The 22,346-nt window shown below is 42.8% G+C and overlaps 1 protein-coding gene across 20 annotated transcripts in view; it reads right to left on the reverse strand.

Annotated features, from left to right (window-relative positions):
• The window catches only part of ZMYND8 (zinc finger MYND-type containing 8), a 143,915-nt gene that overhangs the window by 71,729 nt on the left and 49,840 nt on the right, over positions 1–22,346 (reverse strand). For 15 of the 20 annotated variants that reach the window (XM_077873465.1, XM_077873479.1, XM_077873477.1 and 12 more), the window contains 5 exons: positions 17,181–17,329; positions 8,208–8,426; positions 4,984–5,097; positions 2,638–2,730; positions 1,418–1,505 (listed from right to left, as the gene is read on the reverse strand). In XM_077873465.1, coding sequence (XP_077729591.1) covers positions 1,418–1,505; positions 2,638–2,730; positions 4,984–5,097; positions 8,208–8,426; positions 17,181–17,329 — 663 coding nt within the window. Of the gene's footprint in view, positions 1–1,417; positions 1,506–2,637; positions 2,731–2,886; positions 3,018–4,983; positions 5,098–8,207; positions 8,427–17,180; positions 17,330–22,346 lie in introns of those variants that run through there. The other 5 variants (XM_077873480.1, XM_077873478.1, XM_077873470.1 and 2 more) reach the window with 3 other exon arrangements.

Here is a 22,346-nt window from a genome sequence, read left to right on the forward strand (position 1 = left end):
AAGAGCAACTATATGGTCTGGGTCCATAAGGGAAGGCTGCTCAGAGGACTCACAGGCTGACAATGAAGGCTAAAACAAAGTCACCAAGGCAGAGTATATAAGCAGGAAAGAAGAGGAACAGAATGGAGCAGGACACTGAAAGAGCTACCTGGCCAAAAGGTAGACAGAGAGGACTGTGGGAGAAGGTAGGGCAATATGAAAGGTGCCATGAGAGGAGACTCTAATGGAAATCCTCTTCCATTCTGTCCAGAAGGCTCAATCCACAAAAACGCAACTGACACAACTTTATCCAGAATATAAAGAACTCCTAAAATGCAATAATAAAAACACAAACCACCCAGTTCTTGAAATGAGCAAATATCTGAAAATGTATTTTATCAAAAAAAGATAAACAAATGATTAGTAAGTCCATGAAAAACCACACAATACCATTAATCATTAGGGAAAGGCAAATTAACACCATGACATAGCAGTTCACACTTTCAAGAATGGCTCAAATTTAAAATACAGACAACATCAAGTGCTGGCAAGGATGTGGAGCAATTAAGACTCTCCTATGCATGGCTAGAAGACTGTAAAATGATAGAACCACCTTGCAGAAAGTTTGCCAAAATGTCCTATAAATATAAATAACAGCCTAGTCAATGAGCCAGCACTACCACTCCTAAGTATTTACCCATGAGAAATGAAAATATATGTCTATACAAAGACAAAAAAGGATGTTCACAGCAGCTTTATTCCTAACAGCCAAAAGCTGAAAATAACCCAAATATCCTTCAACATCAACAAAGGGAATGGATAAATAAATTGCATGCTAATATAGTAAAAAACCAAACACAGTAATAAAAAGGAACAAAACCACTGGTAACACACGACATACGAATCCAAAAAAAATTACACTGCATGAAATTAGCCAGACACAAAAGAATGCACTATGACTCCATGTATGTGAAATTCTAGGATATGTAAAACTAATCTATAGGGACAGAAAAAAAACGAGACGGATGGATTTATTGGTAAGGGCAAGTGGGAATATAATAGAGTAATAGAAATATTCTAGATTTTATTTGAGGTTGTAGTTATACATTTGAGGTGGTTACACATTTCTCAAATTCAGAGAATGTACTCATAAAAATCTATGCATTCTACTGCATGTAATTATTCCTCCATTAAAACAAAGTTTTTTAAAAGGACAGGTAAGCAGTATCATATAGCCAGGAGCCACGACGGGTATCAGTTCAGCACAGAGTCACCATCCCCTATTCACATATATTAGCAATCTATACACAAATATTCTCAGTTTTTTTACTCTGGAGCATGAAAAAAAAAAGAGTATGTTTCTTTTAGCAAGGGTAGGATATTGGGCAACACACACAGCATACACACTCTTTTTTTAGGAACCATCTAAGCCACCCACCTCCATTATAAATGATGCAGTTGTGCAAAATCCACTTTGCATCGGCCAGGAAAGCTTCTGTGCATCCATACATTTTCTTTTTAGCATTCTGGGAAGAAAAAGCAAGGAGCATAATAACCCGGGAGTCTGTACAAGCCGCAGCCAATTAACACCTGCGTCCCCACATCATTTTCTTAGCAGTCATTTGCCAAATTAATTAATGCTTTTTACCCATTTCCCAAGATGCTATTATATTTGAAATCTAGAACGCCATAAAAAAGAAGTCACTGAACTCATCACAGTAACTTGAACTGTTTCCTCTTTTAGCAGCTGTCATTTATAACGCAGCCCCTTCCAAGAAACCAAGATATTTTATATACTGGCATATTTTTTATTCTTTGTAACAGCCTCACGTAAGCCTTGTCACTAAGAACACAAGGACACACTTACTATCATCACCATTTTACAGACAGGGATACTGAGGTCTGGGAATGTTAAGGAACCTGTCCAAAGTTCCAATGCTATAAATGGGTGAAGCTAGGATTCCACCCGTCTTTTCTGAATGCCTTCTTTTCTTGAATTCCATGAGGGTGTGTGCAATTTTCCAAAGCAAGTTTGATTCGGTGTTTGGGGGTCAGCAAGAAAAATATAAGGTTTTCTCCTCATCTGTGCTTTTCATTACCTATACTTTGGTGCCAAAAATTTGAAAATTTAGCACCAGGATGATGTGTACAATCTAAAGCATTCCAAGTTTAATTTCCAGCATGGAATTTTAGCCAGAACTTTTAAAAGCACCTTCAGGCAATAAAAACATATCCATAACAGTCAAATAAGTTCTAGGAAGCCACCATCTTTATCAGCAATCTGAAAGTTTCCCCAAACACTTAATTTTCTCTTTACTCCTTCCTGCTGCCCTCATTAGCACCTCTGAGAGAAAGAAAAGAGGAGGTAAGGCTCAAATTGATCAAATCACTGATTCGTAGAAGTGTAACTTTTTCAGGTAAAAGGGTGCAATCACCAGCAGAAGTAATATTTGGAGCTAATCAGTGGAATTCAACACTCCATTACAATCCTTGGAAGAAGGTTAAGGGGATCAAGAGTTCTTCCATCCAAATAAAATGGTACAGAGGAAAGGCAGAGAAACCATCTAACTTGAGATGGGGCACAGGAAGTGAGGGAGGGTCTTTGGTCATCTCGGTAATTGTGGGCTACAACGGTGAGGTTCTTTGATGGAGGCCAACCTTTTCCAATGTACAAAGGTCCATAGGATGGAAGATGTATTCTGCATAGTCAGGATGCTGTTCCAATGGAACAGGCTTCTGGAATGCATCTGTCTATAAAAGAAAGAAAAGATGCTCACACACACCCACAGAAACACAAACCCCCATCATTACTGTGGAAAACCAAGCATTAATAGTAACAAAGTACTTTTAAAATGGAGACAACTTTTCCCACAGTACAGTTTCTAATGGTTTCCCCCAAAGAATTACCTTGGGGAGTACCAAGCTGGTTCAGCTTCAGGCTCTGCCTGGTTATCAATAATCATGGGGGGAGGGGAGACTCTTGTTTTGTTATCTGTTCTGTTTCCAATATATATTCAAATAGCAGGTCCTGTCTTCTTCTATAAAGATTGACCAGAACACACCATCAATCACCCCAGATATGAACTCTGAATAAGGCTTATTAATAAGGCTTACCTATGTCCTGCAAATACCCATAACCAAAACTGACAGTGAAATGTGGTCCTACCCAGAGAAGACACACTTAATAAAGTCCCTTTAAGTGCCAAGAAATATTTTACACTTGGGGGAAAACCAAGATAGTAAGATGCTGCTCCTCCGAGAAACCAAATTCCCCTCAACACAGGGACCATGTCAAACTTTTTCATCTTGAGCCATGTTCTTAAGCCCTCCCTGAAACAGCTCAAAATGCAAGGCCCAGTTTGTTGACAGATGTTTTTTACTTATCAATATATAAAAATCTACAAGATTTGGGGCCCCTGGCTGGCTCAGTGGGTGGAGCATGCAACTCTTGAGCTCAGGGTTATAAATTCAAGTCCCATATCAGGTACAAAGATTACTTAAAAATAAAATCTCAAAATCTTAAAATCAATCAACACCTAAAAGATTTAGTTAAACAACAAATGATAGCCAAGCATGGCATGTGAAAGGGCTACCACTTGTAGTCACTGGAGCCCTCTTTTACCGAGAAGGAAAGTGTGTGGCTACAGCAAGTTACAAAGATGCTTCAGTATCATTGGTAACTTTCTGCCCTGATTGATTTTATATCAAACAATTTATGTGAGAAATTAAGGCCTTCTTCGACTTTTCTCCTTGGTTTATAATTCTACAGTGTTGACGACTCTACATGAGTCTGTTCTTTTTTGTACAACAGTCCTCAGCAGATATAATTTAGCCTATGGAAAAGCAGGAAGTAATTCCATGTCACTCAACATAAAAACAACTCTACAGTAAAAAAAAAAAAAAAGAAAGAAAGAAAGAAGTTGTTTTTCTTTCCAAACTGAGGCTATCTATGCTTTTGCTTCCATTGACGGAGATTTTGTTACAGAGACAAATAGATTCCCAATTTAGCAACACCCAATTGGCATGCTCTGAATTTTTTTCGTGGTATCATATTTCAGAATATAATCTCAAAACAAAAGCTCGTTTTTTTTTTTTTAAGAAATTAAGCCAGAGTGTCTACTCAGTACCCTGAGGTTCTATATTGCTATATATTCTCTCAACTTAGAAAGCAGCAGACTCTAGAGAGTTTAACAAAAGGTCACCACTAGCCCATATGGTGCCTTTGTGCAAATCAGAAAGGGAAAACCCTACTCTCAAAGTTTCTCTAAATTGGTCTGTACGAAGAATGTCATGACACGTTGATTATATGGGCACAATGTATTATTTTTAAGAACGAGGCACTTTATGGTCATCCTCCTTAAAAATGCCACAAAAAAACTAAAACCACCATGGATATGATGTGACTGGGACTCTAGAGAGGGTAACCACTAGGAAACAGGGTGTGCCAGTGGAATATGGCAGTTCTGCTTTCACATCCAGATTACCTTTAAGGGACAAAGGCTGTACAACAAATTCCATTTCAAAATTGAAGGAATGAACCAACATCTCATCCTTTATGGGAGTCTCACGGGTTGAGTTTCACGTGGAGGTTCCATCATCAGACCTTAGTTATATGTAAAGTGGACTGTACACCACTCTCTCACTGAAATGGAATTTTATTAACTCCCATGGGAAGCAGCACAAAAACTCCTTACCCGGAGGGTCTGGGCATGAGGATTCATACAACCAACCACAATTCTGAATCCCCACCAACTTTCTACTACTTCATGTCACTTCCCAATTAAACTCCTTGGGGACATGGAGTGTTCACTATAGAGAATTAACTGAATGTCATTGTACCTTATGCTTAATTTACAGGTTGTTGAGCCAGGCACATAAGAAGGCCCCAAGAGTATGCCCAGGTGTCTGCAAAGCAAAGCCTACTCAAAACAAGAATGTTAACAGCAAAGAACAAAAGTCACTGTTTTCCATTTATGCTTCTACCAAGAGGAACATTCTTCTTACCCCTGGCTGTTTCATTTTCTGAATGGCAAACTTGAGGAGGTACGATAGCTGTTCAATGGTGAGCATTGTCATGGCTTTACTCTGAGTCTCGATGCATTCTGCTACTGTAATCTTCTACAAGTCAAAAATCACACAAACGTCCAGTTAGCAAAAAGTTAATATTCCCCCCGTACATAGTTCCCTTTCCTCCTAATTTCCAATAAGCTCAAAATAAAAAATCCTTTCAATCCAAAGGAGACTAGTTGTTCCACTTGAGAAGGACTCCAATCTAGTTGACAATACACTGAATCAGTGGATAAAAATGAAGAGGCACACCAATCCACTGATGACCTTATTTGGGTTTTTCCAAAAACTCATGAAGATGACAGATGCCTCTGAGAAACAGGCAGATAGGCAAGGACCTGAAAAATTGTCATGATGACAACTGTGGGTTTCAAGAATGGGATGTGAAAGGAAAGACCACTAATGGTTTTAGGGTGATCTCTGCACACAATGAATCAGTCACTTAACTTGCTTCTCTTAGCGTTCTGGGCTACCTTTCAGGAAACTGCCGAGCCATTAATGTCTCAATGACATCATTGATGGAAAAGGACAGTCTTCCCCGAAGAAGGAATTCAAGGGATGGTAGAGAGCTAAAAATAAATATGACTTCATTCTCTGTCACCACGGATGTGAACCCACTCAGGACATTCTGGCAAACTACACAAGACGCATAGTCTAGCTATCGGTCTCCATGGGAAATAAATGTCATTTTGAAAAGGAAATTCCCATCAAAGAAGAGGCCCAGAGAACTGTCTGAAACCAGACTCTGCTATGTCAATCTGGTACCATATCCCAGAGCTTCAGGCTCCTTATGTAGCAGCAACACCAAAATAGCAAAGTCTGATGATGTCAGGAAACACTCTTTAACCATCTGTGTAGGGAGAGCTGAGAAAAGTTTTCTCCAATTAATCTTGATTTAGTTTCCATCCTTCATATCTCTGGATCCTCCAAAAGGAACTTTTAGATGTGTCTGGTTGGTTGTCGAGGAAAGGGCAACACATGAATTGCTCAGAAGCTGAAAACAGTATGTGACGCACATAGCGAACTCCTTAGCTACCCAAGCTGGAGACAGTCTTCCCAACTGACTGCATCGCCAATGCACCCCGGGAAGAAATTTGGGGCTCTACATCTTAGACACAGAACACCTGTCTGTTTGAATTATTGTTCATTTCCAGGAAACTATCCATGGTGAACACATTCACCTCTCCTCCATACCTGATCCCTTCCCTCCTGGCTGATAGTGCCTGGTTCTCATGATACAGACTGAAAATGCCAGAAAAGCATTTTCAATATTTTTTTTTTTTTTTTAATGCTTGAAGACTGGCCCAATCCTGACCAATGAGGCCAAGGGCAAGTCAGCTGGAGGCTGTAGTAGGGCAAAGTCCTTCTGTGTTTGACCAAAAAAGGGTTGTACAGAGAAACACTCTTAGAGGGATTTTTGTCTAGATACAAGTGATAAAAACCCCAGCCATCTTGCGGGCTTTGGGGGTTGGGGGGGAGCATTGCCTCAACAGGGAAACAGAAAGAGTCTGGCTGTGAACAAACTCTGGCCTGGCACTGTCTCTGGGTTCTTTCTATAGATGAGAATAAACTCCTATTGTTCTACCCTGCATCCATCAAATCCATCAAGATCTATTACTTGTAACAAAAGCCACTATCTTTTCTACAAAATCATTAAACAACTGGAAGGGTGGGTTAAGACAAAAAGAAACAGACGAAGACTTCGGTGCCCACATTAAATGTAACAGAACCTGGTAGAGCTCTGCAACAAGAGGGCATCGCTGAGCAAAGCACCTTATCTTTCTGTCTCAAGTATCCCAAAGAGAACCAGGAGCCATCTTTCACAACTTTAGGGGCAGAACACCATTAAAATATCATCATCATATCAATGTGATGTCTAATCTCTTTTTATATATTTATTTTTTTCCTTTCCCAACACAAAAGCAGTACCACAGCCACCACCCTATAGCTTGCTTTTTTTCCTCACTAAAGACATTGGGGAGAACGTTTCATTCCATACACAAAAAGCTTTCTTGTTTGAGATCAAGTTCTAATATACCTTCGAACCCAAGTGACATTCCATGTTAAATGATTTTGTAGATGACATCATTTGCAGCATCTTGAAAAAGCCTTTGAATTGGAAGTTGCCAAGAATAGAAGACACCGCAGAATTGTGGAAACAGTAATAATTGTTTTAATAAAAGGAAAACATTTAGGCTTTCCTACAAATGAGATACAACAGATGTTCTTCACTAAAGCCAGTGTGCTTCTGCTCAGGTTCTGTACCTGCAGCCCTCTCACCTACAGGAGGCATGACTCACTTTTTTTTTTTTTTTTTTGTAATTTATTTCTTCATGAGAGACACAGAGAGAGAGGCAGAGACATAGGCAGAGAGAGAAGCAGGCTCCATGCAGGGAGCCTGACGTGGGACTCGATCCGAGGACTCCAGGATCACAGCCCTGGGTGTGAAGGCAAACACTCAACCGCTGTGCCACCCCTCACTCCTCCTCTTCTTCTTGAGGTTCTCAAAGCTTAGTGAGGCCTTCCCGGGCCTCTTCTTATGAAAGGGAAACAAACACCTTCCACCCAACTCCTCCTCTTCATTTTATTTGATTTTTGTCCTCTTCTCCTGAAAAGCATGAAATGCGTGCCTCTTTTTGTTCACTGTTGGATCCCCAGCACCTAACAGGCACTCGAGAAACTGTTGTGTCATGAATGAAAGCATCAGATGACAACCACATGGAGCACACAACCCAAATTGGTCTTCTCCGCTCGGGCTACCGCCGATGAGTCAATGATGCAGCAGGAGACAATATCCAAGAAGAGGAAAAACAGCATGCGATCTTTTCAACATATGTGAACTGTTAACAGTTTATAAAGTTAACTTCTGAAATGTTCATTACAGGAGAATGAGAGAAGGTTGCAGATCCCAGAGTGATCCAAAGACCCATGGAGAATCAAAACTGACACAGTGCAGTCTGAGTCTTTGAGATAGTTGCGGTGCTCAGGCACCTGCCAAAGCTGGTCCCAAAAGGGGGTGACCAGGAGAGAGCAAGTGGAAGGCAAGACTTTTTTTTTTTTTTTTTCCTGTATCTGGATTATTTGAAAATTTTAAAATAAAAGGAAGAAAGAGAAAGGAAAGGAAATGAAGCAGATAATGCATTCATTCGTCAGGAACTAACCTCACATTCAGGACAAAACCAGTCCCCCTCTGGTTCCGATGTCAGTCTCAGACACTTAGCGTGATAAACCCGGGGACAGAGCTCACAGCAAAGGACTTGGCCTTCCCGGTGACAAACCCAGCAGTAGAAATCATTCCGTCCATCCTGCGGTACAACATCAACAGGGTCTGTGGTGAGTGGCTGCTTCATATAGTAAAACGGACCATGTCTTAGTTCTGACTGAAATGTAGGCAAGAAAGACAGGTTTGGTTTCAAAACAAATGTGCATTCTCAAAAGGAATTTGAACAAATACATCAATAACAACAAAAGAAAAATCACAGCATTTCACACATTCATTAAAAATCTATCTTGGGTTACTCCACTAAATACAGAGTCTGCAGGTCATTAGATACTAAGATTTTTCTATCTTTATCTCTCTCTCTCTCTCTTCTATTTTCAGAAGCCATAGATTGAAAAGCTGGTGTCTAAGAATTAATAGGCTGCCCTCGCAGAATAGTTACAACGGCCACAACCCAGGCATACCCAGATTCAAATTTTAGCTCTACCAGCTGCATGACCCTGGACAAAACTCAACCTCTCAGCTTCAATTTTCTCATCTGTAAAATGGGGATAATAATACCTAACATCATGGCATTTGGGTTGGAATTAAGCAGGATGATACACCGTATGCATTTAACACGGTGCTGCCATTACTAATATAATTAAGAGACCAACATATGGAAGTCTAAATAAAACCAACAAGTGTGGCAATTTACCCTAGGTAAATTTCTTTCTTTCAACAGCAGGCTTTGGGAGAATAAATCAACTGGATTTGAGTCATTTAAAAAAAAAAAAAAAAAAGCTCTTTTTCAAGTCTACTAAAGTATTTGAGCCAACCAATGGCTTCTTAAAGCCATGATTCTCTAACATGGTAGGTTTTTGCAGAAGCACCAGATATCCTATTCAGAGCGACCAACAGCAGAAAGATGATACGAATGGCCAATTCACACCAGTGGCCAATTCGTGGGACTCAAAACCCCTTCTGACTCCAGAATATCAAGAGAAATGTTCCCCTAATGACACATTATAGAATCTAGCAAAGCCACATTCTGAACACAGAAGATTACTCAGAAGAAATTCATTAGGAAAATGTCTACAAACACAGTATTTAAGAAGTACTATAAGAAATTCTGGGGGAAAGGTGCTTGGTAGCTCAGTCAGTTAAGCTCAGTCTTGGCTCAGGTCATGATTTTAGGGTGGTGGGACCGAGCCTCATGTCGAGCTCCGTGCTCAGAGGGGAGTCTGCTCGGTATTCTCTCTCCCCTTCTCCCTCTGCCCCTCCCAGCCTCCCTCAAATAAATAATCTTTTTTAAAAGATTAAAAGAGATCTCTCTTTTAAAAGAAAGAAAAGAAAAAAGAAAAAGAAAGAAAGAGAAAAAGAAAAAGAAAAAGAAAAAGGAAGAGAAAGGGGAAGGGAAGGGAAGGGAAGGGAAGGGAAGGGAAGGGAAGGGAAGGGAAGGGAAGGGAAGGGAAAAAAAGGAAAAGGAAAAGGAAAAGGAAAAGGAAAAGGAAAAGGAAAAAGAAAAAGAAAAAGAAAAAGAAAAAGAAAAAGAAAAAGAAAAGGAAAAAGAAAAAGAAAAAGAAAAAGAAAAAGAAAAAGAAAAAGAAAAAGAAAAAGAAAAAGAAAAAGAAAAAGAAAAAGAAAAAGAAAAAGAAAGAAAAGGAATGAAATGAAATTCTGGAGGCAATTGGGTGGCTCAGTTGGTTAAACATTCAATTCTTGATCTCAGCTCAGGTCTTCATCTCAGAGTTGTGCATTCAAGCCCCAAGCTGGACTCCATGCTGGGCATGGAGCCTACTTAAAAATAATAAAGAAAGAAATTTTGGTGACAATCATCAAAATGACCCAGTAAGTAGCTGTGCGACCTTAAGAAAGCTACTCAACCCACAATGAGCCTCAATTCCATGGACAATAGCTCAGCCACAACCACAGTACCTATCTTTGACAATAAGCTTTTTTTTCCTGTCCTTCAGCAAAACATTTCGGTTTCCTCGACAAAGATCTCGTATGTTGGTTAAAGCTGCATAATTTTTGTTGGTACTATGAATGAAATCATTTTCTATCCTACTTTCTAAGTAGCTATTTGTTGGTACACAGAAATGTTGTTAGATTTTTGTTAATCCTGACCTAATATATAAAGAGTTCTAATAGTTTAGATTAAAAATATCTTGGGGAAAAAAAAAAAAAATATCTTGGGGATCCCTGGGTGGCGCAGCGGTTTAGCGCCTGCCTTTGGCCCAGGGCGCGATCCTGGCAGACCCAGGATCGAATCCCACATCGGGCTCTCGGTGCATGGAGCCTGCTTCTCCCTCTGCCTATGTCTCTGCCTCTCTCTGTGACTATCCTAAATAAAAAATAAAAAATAAAAAAATAAAAAAAAAAATATCTTCTCTAGGCAAGATCAGTTTTGTCTGTTCATCTCTAGTATGTTTACACTTTTCTTTTCTCCTTATTTTAATGGGGCCCTTATTTTATCCTGGGACCTCCAGAATAATGGAAAAGAGCGGTCGAAATTACAAGCAGCCATGTCGTGTTCCCGGTTTTTATTATGAGGTTTTAATGTTCTCGACATGCCTATTTCTACACTCCTTTTTATCAAACCTCCCAGATGCTTCCTTAGCAGATCTTTGCTAATCCATTCTTCTAAGCCTCCCTACTCTCATTTCTACTGAGAAAACATCTAAGACTTTTAAGGGTGATTGCTAATTCTTGAGCCCAGTTATTTCCTTGGTTCAGCTGGATACAGCACTCTATACTTGGTTTCCAGGGAGTAACATCGTTACCATATTCCCTCCATGTTACAAGTTCAACATACTCTCCTACACACCATCTTCATTTTCTCCTCATAATCCCCCAGAGAGGTACTCAAGATAGACACTACTAGTCTTACTTGACAGATGAGAAAACTAGGTTAAAGCGACTCAAGCAGGAACTATTTCTAACCTGAGTGAGGTCTTCCAGAATGCTTTTGTGGCTTCTGCAACACAGCAGTAAGCCATAGTTCAGAGCCTGACTTCCTTTCAGCAAGTTAATAATAGGACAGGAAGAGCCAATCTAAACGAAACTGGAAGAATAGAAGAGGCCAGCTAATCTCCCTAACAACCCAGGTCTTTCCTGTCCAGTAGAAGCCATTTCTGAAGTTAAGCTTCCCCCCATGTCCTTGCCCCTACCCCACATCTGGCTGGGAACAGGGTGTTCCTGGGGGAGGGAGGGGTGCGTGCCAGGCTGCTCCCAACTCTCTTCAGGATATTCCCTCTTTCCTGAAGTAGTGGTTGTTGCTGCTGAGAACCAGCTGCCTGGTAACCTCCGTAGCCATCAGATACTTGCCTTATCTGCTGCTTGTAAGTGTTTCCTGCTCCATAAACATAGTCTGATAACAAATATAGAACATTTAAAAAAGGAAAAGCAAAATCATTCCAGGCAAAAGCAGTTAAGATTTTCTCCCCGCTATGTAGAAGGTGTGTTACCAGCCTGCTGGTAAGGCAAACAGGTTGCAACCTGTGTTATTATAGGCTGTGTGAGCAAGTGTTATTTCCCTGCTTCTCCCACAGGCTGACTGAACAAGAAAACAGGCAGGGCTCATTCATTCACTTCTCTAATACCTCTCAGCCTTATACCAGCAGCCAAAAGACTTATTCTGTAAAGGTTCCTACAAAGACAGTAAATAGCGGTGGGCTTTGAAGGTCCTGTGGTCCCTATTACAAGGACTCCAGTTAGCCACAGTAGCAAAAAAGCAACTAGAGACAATATGTAAATGAATGAATGTGCCAATAAAACTTTACTTACAAAAACAGGCTTTGGGCAGCACCTGGCTCCCAGGCTTTGTAGTCAGCAAACACCTCGCCTGCGTAAAGCAGAAAACGGGTGCTCCGGCTGTGTGTGAGCACAGGCTACATGTGTGCAAAACGGGGAAACCACAGATTCAAACTCCTACATGGACCACAGAGGTAACATACATGAGCAAAAATACTCCATGTTCCAGCTCTTATTCTTCAGCATTTAAAGCACAAATACGGGCAGCCCGGGTGGCTCAGAGATTTAGGGCCGCCTTCCGCCCAGGGCCTGATCCTGGAGACCCGGGATCGAGTCCCACATCAGGGTCCCTGCATGGAGCCTGCTTCTCCCTCTGCCTGTGTGTCTCTGCCCCTCTCTCTCTCTCTCGCTCTCTCTCTCTCTCTCTCGCTCTCTGTCTCTCATGAATAAATAAAATCTTTTTTAAAAAATAATAAATAAATAAAGCACAAATACTGCAAAATATGCCTCCACTCTAAGAAAAACTGCCCAGCCCTGGAGCGTGAGGAATGTCACTGGCATCCAGCCTGGACGCTGGCAAGACAACAAGGAGAGGCAGAACTTGGGGCCCATCTCAAGGGGCAGCCCCGGTTCAGCTCCAGCGATCGACACAGCTCGGCAGGTACACACACCCAGTGCTGCCAGAGCTCAGGGAGAGGCCAGCAAGCCTGCGACCCCCCAAATCATCTCAACGGTTAAAACACTGCCTCAAAAAAAAAAAAAAAAAAAAAAAACACTGCCTCAGCCCAACAAGGGGCTTCTGTGGATATTTTTTTATTTTTAAGACAATGCACAGGCCCAACAAAATAAAAAATAAAAGCCAGCCCACCCATTTATGGTATGTGTATATATATATATATATATATATATATATATTCTGTACTCAGAGACAGCGAGGAGGAGCTGCATCATTTCTCTGCCATATTTGATCAAAGGTATAACATTGGCCATCCAATCTGTTAGCAGATTATTTCTCAATCTGTTAAGGAGGGGGAGGGGGAATCCTCCCAAAAGGAGTCTTCATAATCAAATGTCCTGAGACCTAAAAATTAGATTGGTGTTTTTCAGTAAAGTCCATAATAATGTCATGTGAGGGAAGATACTTCTTGGGCCATCTACTGCAGGATATTTGGCAACCTAGCCTTCCACAAAATGCCAGGAGCATCCTTCCAGGCCGTGGGATGTCTCCCCCCAACCCAATCCCAAGAAAAAGCACCTCCACATTTTCAAACCTTTCCTACAGCATGAAACCATTCAGCCAAAAGGCTATAAAAATTAACTGTAAGCCTTAACTACATTTCTCCCCAAAAAAATTAAGTGTTTTTTTTTTTAAAGATTTATTTATTCATGATAGACATGGAGGGGGGCAGAGACACAGGCAGAGGGAGAAGCAGGCTCCATTCCGGGAGCCCGACATGGGACTCCAGGATTGTGCCCTGGGTCAAAGGCAGGCGCCAAACAATAAAAAGCGTGTTTTAAAGTTACTCTTACAACTACCCTAAAAGTACTCAATTCCTAATATATGAAAAATGGGTGAAATGGGGGCCAATCTTAAAAAGGTCAACCCCCATCTCTCTACTAGGTAATAAAAGGTCTCTACCCAAAATGGAAAAACATGGGGGGTTTTTTGTTTCTTTTTATAAGGCCAGACTAGCTTTCTTTTTTGAACACAAAGACGAAAATAAAGAAAAAAGAGAAGGGAGAAGAATCTTGACATATGCCAAAAATCAAAGGCACTTTTGTGCCTGAAAGAGCCAGAGGCAGAAGGAATGCACAAAGCAGGCAGGGTGTGACACTGGGGAGGGGTGGAAGTATGGAAAACTAGAGGACCCAGACCCTGTGTCTAAAGGGGCAGGCTCTACTCCACTCCAGCTATTGCCGGCTTTTTCTGAGTTTTTATAAGAACTCAAAAATACAAGTTGCTATTTGAAATCCCATGATCTTCAAATAGTGGTGACTAAGAAATTATATTATTGGTAAAACCCAGCCCTTGCAGACCTACAATTTGCTTTTAATTCCATAATTTTGTAACGCTATAAAATTCTAAAAGAAAGAAAGAGAAAGGGGAAAGTGTCCAGAGGATTTTTTTTTTTAAGGGATTTAAGTTCCCCTTAAGGAAAAACAGATTGTATGGGAGGGAGGCTGCCACTACTATGCAAATATTATATGCTAAAATGAATTATGGGGTCAAAGGTCAGGAATGTCATTTCTGTGCAGTTAGGCCTGTTTCTCCTTTGCCAGCTCCTGACTGTTCGGCCCCAGGGAGTTTTAGGTCTGAAAAACAAACCTACAATCAACCTTATGATGTTTCCAGTCCAAAACCCTATTTTACAAGGTAACTCAATCTCAAAGACAGGAAAAAAACTGACAAGATCCCAACATGAATTTCCCAGATGCAGTGGAGCTAGAAAGAGCCCAATCTCTAGGTCAGGACTGCATTTTCTCTGGGCAACAGTCTTCTATCAATACTGAAGATGACAGATTATTCAGGGGTGTAACCATGCCCTGTGTCCAGCTACTCAGTCTCTCCTCTTTTCCACACCCAGAGTACAATATGTATTCATGAGCCCCCACCCTGTAGTGACAGCAGCCACCAAACACTGGCTACTTTCTGAGGCGGCTAATCCAAAGGGGGACACAGACTGACAAACATATCATTGTAGTCATGGGCCCTGAGTGTCACAGAAACAGTACTAACACATGGATGAGGAAAAGGAGAAGAAAATGCATGGACTACCCAAGCTGATTAGCTTCCAAAAAGAGAGGTACAAGTCAATTCCTTAAAAGATACGTAGAAACTCAAAACTGTGATGCATTTGTGCATACACAAGGGAGAGGACAAAGGACAAGGCTTTCTGCACAGAAGGGACACAACCTGCCTCATGTCTTCCAGTTACCTGGTAAGAAAAGGTTTGTCCAGGAAGTTAAATTACTAGCTAAATTAAGGTTTGGGGATTATCCGTGGCCTTCATTGGTATTTTGGGTTTTTTTGAGAGAGAGAATCTTTAGCAGGCTCCATACCCAGTGCAGAGCCCAAGGCAGGGCTCGATCCCACAATCCCGAGACCACAATCAAAACCGAAATCCAGAATCGGACACTTAACCAACTGAGTCACCCAGGCACCCCTTCACATCCCCCAGTCTTCATGCCCAGTAGCTATGGCATGCCTCCTGGGTGACAGGGATACGTCCTCAGCGCTTAAAGCCAGACATGCAGACCTAAGCTCAAATGCAGGTTCTGCTTCGCCCTGAGGCCTTGAGGAGACAACTTAACTTCTCTGAACCTCTCAGTTTTCATCTGTAAAGTGGACACAGTTACAGTCCTTTCCCACAGGATTATTATAAACATTAACACAGAAAAATGCTTTACAACAGGAAGTGACATGCTGTCAACCAACGGCTCTTAGTATTAGTAGTATTAGTAGCTCTTAGTATTAGCTCTTAGTATTAGTATTAGTATTCACCAGCACTATCATATATATTGCTCAACCCTCCTAGAAATTTATTTAGGACCTGTTTCTTCTCTTTTAACAAGAGTCCCAACTCATTAGATTCCCAACTCATCAGATCTGGACTATCCAACACAGTAGCCATAAGCCAGAGGCAGCCACTTAAATTAAAATAAAAAATCCAGTTCCTCCAAGAAACAGACTCTTAAATATACAGAACAAACAAACTGATGGCTATCACAGAGGAGGTGATACACACAGGGGGCAGGGGGGACGGGGGTGGAGATCAAGGAGACCACCTCCTGTGATGGGCACGGGGTATTGTATGGAAGTGTTCAATCAGTATATTGTACACCTGAAACTAATATTACCCTGTATGTTAACTAATTGAAATTTAAATAAAAACTTTAGAAATTTTGGCTCAAAAAACCACAACTCAACCCCTTTGCCATCTGCAGGTGCTCAATGGCCACATGTGGCTTGTAGCTATCATCTCAAACAGCACAGATCTAGAACACTTCTATAGCTGTCATTTCATTATTTCACACATAGTTTTTGTGATTATTCCACTTAGTGTGGAGCCTGGCCTAATTTTTTATTATTATGACTGACATCATGTAGCTCGGTTTACCACCCCAACCCCGTGAAATTAGTAGTGGGACTATTATTCCCGTTTCAGTAGATGAGCAAACTAGGCAAAAAGAGGTTAACTTGCCCACAGCCACACAGCCAAGGCAGTGCTGGCATCTCGCTATATAATTTTGAGAATGGAAATAGATTAGTGTGCAGAAATGCACCCCTCTCCCAGTTCTGAGCATTTAACCGTTGCTAGGTTTCTTCCCATGAAAGCGACAACCTTGTGTTATTCCACCTCCAATCCCCAGGGCCCACTTCGGCACTCCATAACACAAAAGATGGATGAATGCATCCCAAGGAATCTCTACTGAAATGCTAGCAGAACCACTGGGGCATCCTGTTTCCTCCAATGCCAGGAGATCTGACCTCACAGTCCACTAAAGCATCTCTCCTCTTTTCAAATCAGAAGAGAATCTATCTAGCCTGCATCAGAGAATTTTAAAGCTGGGTTTCTTAAGAGCTCAGACGGCTAATGGATTTTCCTTATCTAGTTGACAGGTCCTGGCTGCAGAAGGAGGATGGGATTCAAGAAGACACCCAAAGCCCCAGGGTCTATGCACAATGAGACAAAAGGGTGACCAATTATGGAAGAGGGCAGTGGGCAATAGGTAGAGTTGGCAGCTGTGTTACCACATTATTTTACAGATGAGAAAGCTGAGACCAGGAGGGAGCCTGCCTCCATCACGCAACCACCTCCAGGCAGAGCTCAGAACCATCCTACTGGCATGGCCTAGCAGGAAAAACTCAGGCCACTTGGGGAAACTGCCCTAGAGTGGGAAAAAAAAGAAAACCAAGGAAAATCCCCAAATCCTACAGCACGGTATCCTCAGCTCTTCTGGATCATTGCTCTGTCCCCCAAAACAGATCTAAAAAGCCACTGGAAATTTCTAGACTCATTTTGAGCTGCCCTTCTTGTCCTATACAAATGACAGCTGGAACAAGGCAGCTTGCTAAATGCCAATAACACCGGCTGTCAGAAACACCCAGAAAGCTGCAGCGCTGCTCACTACAGCCTTCATCCTGCTGGTGTGGGCACCATCCCCAGTGGCCCTTTACCTGCTCCTTATTATTATTGTTCAGTAAGCCGGGTTTCTTTTTCTTTTTAATGGGGCTTGTGGATGTGTCCTGTGGCGAGTGGCCATTGGAAGAATGCGGAGGGCTGGGAAACTTTCTTTTCTGGGCTGTTCTCTCTGTGGAGCCAGGATCTGAAAGAGACACACAGGACCACATATTTTAAAGCAGTCAGGGAGGCCTAGGCCCCCCGGGGAGGGGGTGTGTGTGTGTGACACAACGCATTCTGTCCCCGGGCCCGATGCCACTGTAGTGTTGATCCTTCCGGAAATCCACTCACCCCATCTCTTCGGTTAACTGTCTCAAAGGTCAGACACTCTCTCTTCAGCCTAACACCACTTTTGTTAAAGTTTTAATTCACTGCCAGAAAATAAAAATTGAGATGCTTCACATAATCTGGACTTCTGGCTTCTCTTAAAAAACAAACAGAAAACAAAACACACCACAAATCTGAGCCTGCGTGGCCTTATGGCATCAGACAGATCTGAATACCAACCACTGGGCCATTTTTTAGTTGGAAATGTGCTCTCCATTTGCCAATATTCCCACCCTTCTCTCCTGTGTCCCAGTTGACCTGGTTATGACTCAGCCACCATGAGTTGTGTCACACAGATACCAGTACCGTCCTTATCCCAAAGAACTATTTCTTCTCCATACCCATGCTTCATGGCAACAGCAGGAAACCATGAGAGACAGGCCAAAAAGGCCACACACTTCAAGCAATCGAAGGAAGGCACACATACTTCTTTGTGGAAGATGACAACATTCACTGTGTTGTGCTTGTGACTTCTTTTCCAAAGGGACAGACACAAATGACATTCTCACTGATTCTCACCTGAGACATGCCAGCCCCATGCCTCCCCAACTGATTCATTCCTTCCCATGCTGACTCTTCTAGCATCTCATTTAAACACAGACACTTCCACCACCACCCAGCCTTCACCTGCAAGGCCTTGGATCCGTTCCATGCCCGGTGGCTATCTCATTAGCGTAGGGACGAAATAATGACACAGCGTGGTGTGCCTTACATTCTGAGAAAGAGAAGTTACAGTCCCGAGGAAAGACAGCTATGTAAAAGCAAAGGTGATGGGGTGAGATGTGAAATCCAGAAGGACGACTATCCCCAATGCTAACCTGACGATGCTCCTCCCCACTGTTTTTAACTTGTTGGCAAGCCCCAGCACGCAGGACACGCCGTGCGTCACCAACCTCCATGTGTGGACAGGGGCCACTGGGGCAGGTGAACATGGTTTGGTACAGACACACGCAAGGCCTCCTAGGGGTTTCCCTCCAACTGAAAGTCAGAGCATCTTCCAGGACATTCATTAAAGGAGACAGTGAAGGACTTCTGCAAAGGCTGATCCAGTCTCACCAGGCAATTTCAGAAAAATCCTGAGCAAGTGCTGCAGGTGCTGCACTGACCCATGGCCCTGAAAGGATATTAAATGCTAACTGCAGGCACCTTGAGGGAGAAGAAACCCCAGAGCTTGGATCATCCCACAGACTTCAAAATGGAGGCAGAGAGCCCAAAGGATGACCCAAAGGCACACCACAGCTAGTTAGGCAGGAAAATCCACCAAAAAGGTGCAGCCTGGGACTGGTGTTCCCCTAGAGAGAATCTCCTCTCTCCCATACCCAACAGAGGTCCTTAACCCACTCCACCCTCATAAGTGAAGACTCTCCATCTCCACCTTGTCTTTGACTCCATAATCTGCTCCTAGAAACACATGCTACAGATAAGAGTCACAGAGAGCAAAGCACCCCCAAGATGATTCAAATGAAGTACTGGGTGTTGTACCCACACCTGGAAAGGATTGAAATGTCCACAAACTGAGGAGTGATCTAGTAACATACCATAGCCATACAGTGGAATAATTTTTTTTTTTTTTGCATAATCTCTAAGCCCAATGTGGGGCTTGAACTCACAACCCCGAGATCAAGAGCCACATGGTAGAGCATGCTCTACCAACTGAGCCAGCCAGATGCCCTTCATACAGAATATTCTATGGTCATTAAGAATAAGAAGGCACCTCTATGCAAACAGATGCATGACTATCTCCACCCGTCGTATCGGGTTTAAAAAGCAACACACATTGAGCACCATTAACAGATTAACACACACACACACCAAAAATGATGTTATATATCTAAGTTGGCACAAGCCTAGAACATTCCCAGATGAACACAAAACTACTAAAAAGCTCTCTACGGGGACTAGCGGCTGCCTCGGGGGAGGAAAACATGCAGGCAGTGGGGGAAGGATTATTTTTCACGGTGTACCCTTGTGTACTTTATCTATCAGGAGCATAGACTACTTTATGAAAATAAATTTAAAGTGAGGTATTTGGGAGGTTCAGTTGCATGTAAAAAAGCAGCACGTGCAAATCAAACCCAGTAATTAGCAAATGGCAAAGGCCTGGTTCAGAATAAACAATGTCACCAGATGGACAAATTTGGGACCAATTACCACAGGCTTGGGGAGGGCAGGAAGACTCAAGTCTGGGAGTTGTTCAACGTGGAGCTGATAAACCCCAAATAACTCTGTTCAAGGATCAGAGTATGTGTGTTTAAGAAAGGTGTTTTGGTTGGGGCACCTGGGTGGCTCAGCTGCTTAACATCCAACTCTTGATTTCAACTCCGGTCTTGATCTCAGGGCCATGTGAGTTCAAGCCCCATGTTGGACTCCACGCTGGGTGTGGAGCCTATTAAAATATAAGTAAAAAATTGGGGCACCTGGGTGGCTCAGTCGGTTACACATCTGCCTTCGGTTAAGCATCTGCCTTGGGCTCCAGTCATGATCTCAGGGTCCTAAGATAGAGCCCAGTGAGTCAGGCTCCCTGCCCAGCAGGGATCCTACTTCTCTTTCTCTTCCTCTGCCCCTCCGCTTGTTCATCCTCTCTCTCAGAGAAACAAATTAGACCTTTAAAAAAATAAAACTAAAAAACCACAAAGGTGTTTTCGAGGCCCCAAGGAAATGCATCCCAGAAGAAAGGGCATCTTGGCCAGCCCAAAATTGAAAGCAACTGGGCAAAGCTTTTGGTATTTATTATGTTTTGTTTTATTTGTGGATAGATTTTTTTTAAAGATTTTATTTCTTTTAAAGACTTATTTATTTGAGAGAAAGAGAGCACACCGCACCCAGTGGCAGGGCAGCAGAAAGGGGAGGCAGAGAGAGAGGGAGGGAGAACCCCAACCAGACCCTGTGCTGAGCATGGAGCACAATGTGGGGCTCGATCTCACGACCATGAGATCATGACCGGATCCAAAATCAAGAGTCAGATGCCCAACTCACTGAGCCACACAGGCGCCCCTGTGGGTAGATTTTTAAAGAAGAAAGTATAGGAGCAAAGACACACCAGCAGAAAAGTTAAGGGAACATTTCAGGACAACAAGCAAGTCATGTGTTTCCAAGTTTCTTAATGGAGCCCGCTGTATTTTGGAAGGGACAGCTTCCCTCATTGCAAGGAACACCTGGGCACACTCCCACTCGCTGCAAACAGAGCTCCCAAACACACTGATGACAAAAAGCACCCCCGCGTACTTCCCAAACATTCACAGAGGGGTGGGACTAGCCTCCTGGAGAATCATTGTGCTGGAATACAGAAATATGGTAGATGATCAACACAGCCTCGCCAACGCTTAGCCAGCCTCCAGGAGGCAGAAAGGACACCAGCCCCTCCCTGGACAGCATAAGTTACCCACTTGTGACTGAGACGCCCTGGGACGGTGGATCCCAAAAAGCAGTCTCCACACTAGTAGCAGTGGCACCACCTGGGAATTTGTAAGAAAGGCACAGTCTCAGACCCTACCCCAGAGCTACAGAATCAGAAACTATAGAATAGAGCCTGGCGGTCTGCGGCTTAAGGAGCCCTCCAGAGAATTTGGATGCACACTGGTTTCAGATCCTCCAGGATGTGTGTTTAGGAGATGCAATCCCAGTTCCCAAGTGTTGAGAACCCCGTTCTACACTGAGAAGCCCATCTGCTCTCCTGCCCCACAGCCACCTGTGGGCTCGGTCTGGAGCTGTGAAGACAGAATGGAGCAAGGAGGCAAGGCAAGAGAATAAAACAGCTAAATAGGAGAAGATGCCAGGCCAGCCTCTCTACTTGTCAGGCTCCATCTGCAAAATAGGAGAAGAGATAAAAGGAACAGACCAGAATTTCTCATTTCGCATCCATGAAGGTGCTTCAGGGACCGACAATCTACAAGCCACAGTTCTGTACAAGGACACAATTTCCTGAGAAGAGAGCCATGCCTACATCACCTTGCCAAGGGCGTCATCAACTCCAAAGATTTAAAACTACAGAACAGGGATCCCTGGGTGGCGCAGCGGTTTGGCGCCTGCCTTTGGCCCAGGGCGTGATCCCGGAGACCCGGGATCGAGTCCCACATCGGGCTCCCGGTGCATGGAGCCTGCTTCTCCCTCTGCCTGTGTCTCTGCCTCCCTCTCGCTCTCTCTGTAACTATCATAAATAAATAAAAAAAAAAAAATTAAAACTACAGAACGACAGGATCTAAAGGTGTCTTCTGAACTTTCAAATTCGTTATTCCGAGGAAAAGAGAGAAATATACACATAAGCAATATAAGCCACAGACAGCATTTTACCCAAGCAGGAAACCAAAGGGGAAACCAGGGTCCTGCTCAGAGACAGAGGGATCGGAGAGAAGGCTGTATGTACCTTAGAGGACCCCAACCTTCTAGTCCCAGCAAACCACGAAAACCCCAATTCTGTCCCTGGCTACCAACACACCAACTCCCTCTAGAGTTAATGAGAGATTGGCGGCTGTGTCCAAGGGGCAGCAGTTTAACAGGTTCCAAGCAACAGACACATCTGTCAAAGGCACAGGCTTTCAGTGAGGCTCTTAAGGAGAAAAGTGAGAAATGCCAACTGGATTCACAGTCCTTCCAAAGCATGAGGGAGCAGGAGAGCATTCTGACTTAAAAACCTTCCCACTAAAAAAAAAAAAAACCTTCCCACTCCCAGGCCTCAGGTGGGGACAGAATAGTGGGTGTGGACATCACTGCAGTCATGGCAACAAGGCTGCCTTAAGAACCGTTTCGTCCAGAAAGAAAGCTGAGTCAAGCTTTTTTTCATTTTTTAATGATTTAATTCTGACAAGGATTTATTGCTAAACACATCTATAAACTTG

Source organism: Canis aureus, chromosome 26 (genome assembly GCF_053574225.1).
Source record: "Canis aureus isolate CA01 chromosome 26, VMU_Caureus_v.1.0, whole genome shotgun sequence".
NCBI lineage: Eukaryota > Metazoa > Chordata > Mammalia > Carnivora > Canidae > Canis > Canis aureus.